General features: G+C 30.7%; 1 protein-coding gene across 1 annotated transcript in view; it reads left to right on the top strand.

The window, feature by feature from the left end:
• The window catches only part of LOC106751020 (cytochrome P450 4C1-like), a 2,717-nt gene extending 2,094 nt beyond the window's left edge, over positions 1 to 623 (top strand). Inside the window, exons 6-8 of the mRNA XM_014631763.1 lie at positions 51 to 153; positions 292 to 391; positions 460 to 623. Coding sequence (XP_014487249.1) covers positions 51 to 153; positions 292 to 391; positions 460 to 608 — 352 coding nt within the window. The 3' untranslated portion in view covers positions 609 to 623. The remainder of the gene's footprint in view (positions 1 to 50; positions 154 to 291; positions 392 to 459) is intronic.
• Positions 624 to 811: the final 188 nt, after the last annotated feature.

Here is an 811-nt window from a genome sequence, read left to right as displayed (position 1 = left end):
TAATAAAATGTCATTTTTAAACTTATTTAAATGTGAATAATTTTGTTTAGACTTTTCAGACCATGGCTTTATAATGAAACACTATTCAATTTAACGTCAATGGGTAGGGCACATAATAAATATCTCAACATCTTGCACTCATTCACCAGGAAAGTGAGTAGCCGCAAGCATGTTATTTACATTTTTAGGAGAAGTGTCTATTGTGTCAATAAAAAGTAATAGTTTATACTAATGAGTCAATTAAGAAATAGTTATACATACAGCTAGTTTCATATTTTTTCTTATGCTTAGATTATCGCAGAAAGAAAGCTTTATCACGAACAAACTGAATGGCGATATTTGAAACACTTTGAAAACGACACAGGAATGGATGACGAGGAAGTAATAGGGAGTATGTTCGAAATAATTGTCTTATAAAAATAATACGAATGTATATAAATAATTTTCTATTTGTTTAAGTTAAAAAGAAACGAATGGCCATGTTGGATATTTTAATAGCGGAATCTCGCAACCATGGCCTAAGTGATTCAGATATCAGAGAAGAAGTCGATACCTTTGTGTTCGAGGTAAAAAAAGTTCGCGGTTCTTCAAATTGCTCAAATATATAACAGCGTTTCTCTTTGGTTCTATAAGCAATCATTTTAACCTAAATTATGATACTATAAGGACGGTTATACAGTAAACGATGATTATCGCAAACTATACGCGTAAAATATTTTTCACAGTCTTCCTTATTTGCGTGCTTCATACAGAATATACTTATCACTATTCGCACGTGCGATGTTATATTAAATAAAATAAATCATTACAG

This window comes from Dinoponera quadriceps, unplaced genomic scaffold, assembly GCF_001313825.1.
Source record: "Dinoponera quadriceps isolate SergipeBrazil2010 unplaced genomic scaffold, ASM131382v1 scaffold7892, whole genome shotgun sequence".
Lineage (NCBI taxonomy): Eukaryota > Metazoa > Arthropoda > Insecta > Hymenoptera > Formicidae > Dinoponera > Dinoponera quadriceps.
Note: the sequence above shows the minus strand (reverse complement) of the source record. Positions and strands in the feature narration are given on the sequence as shown.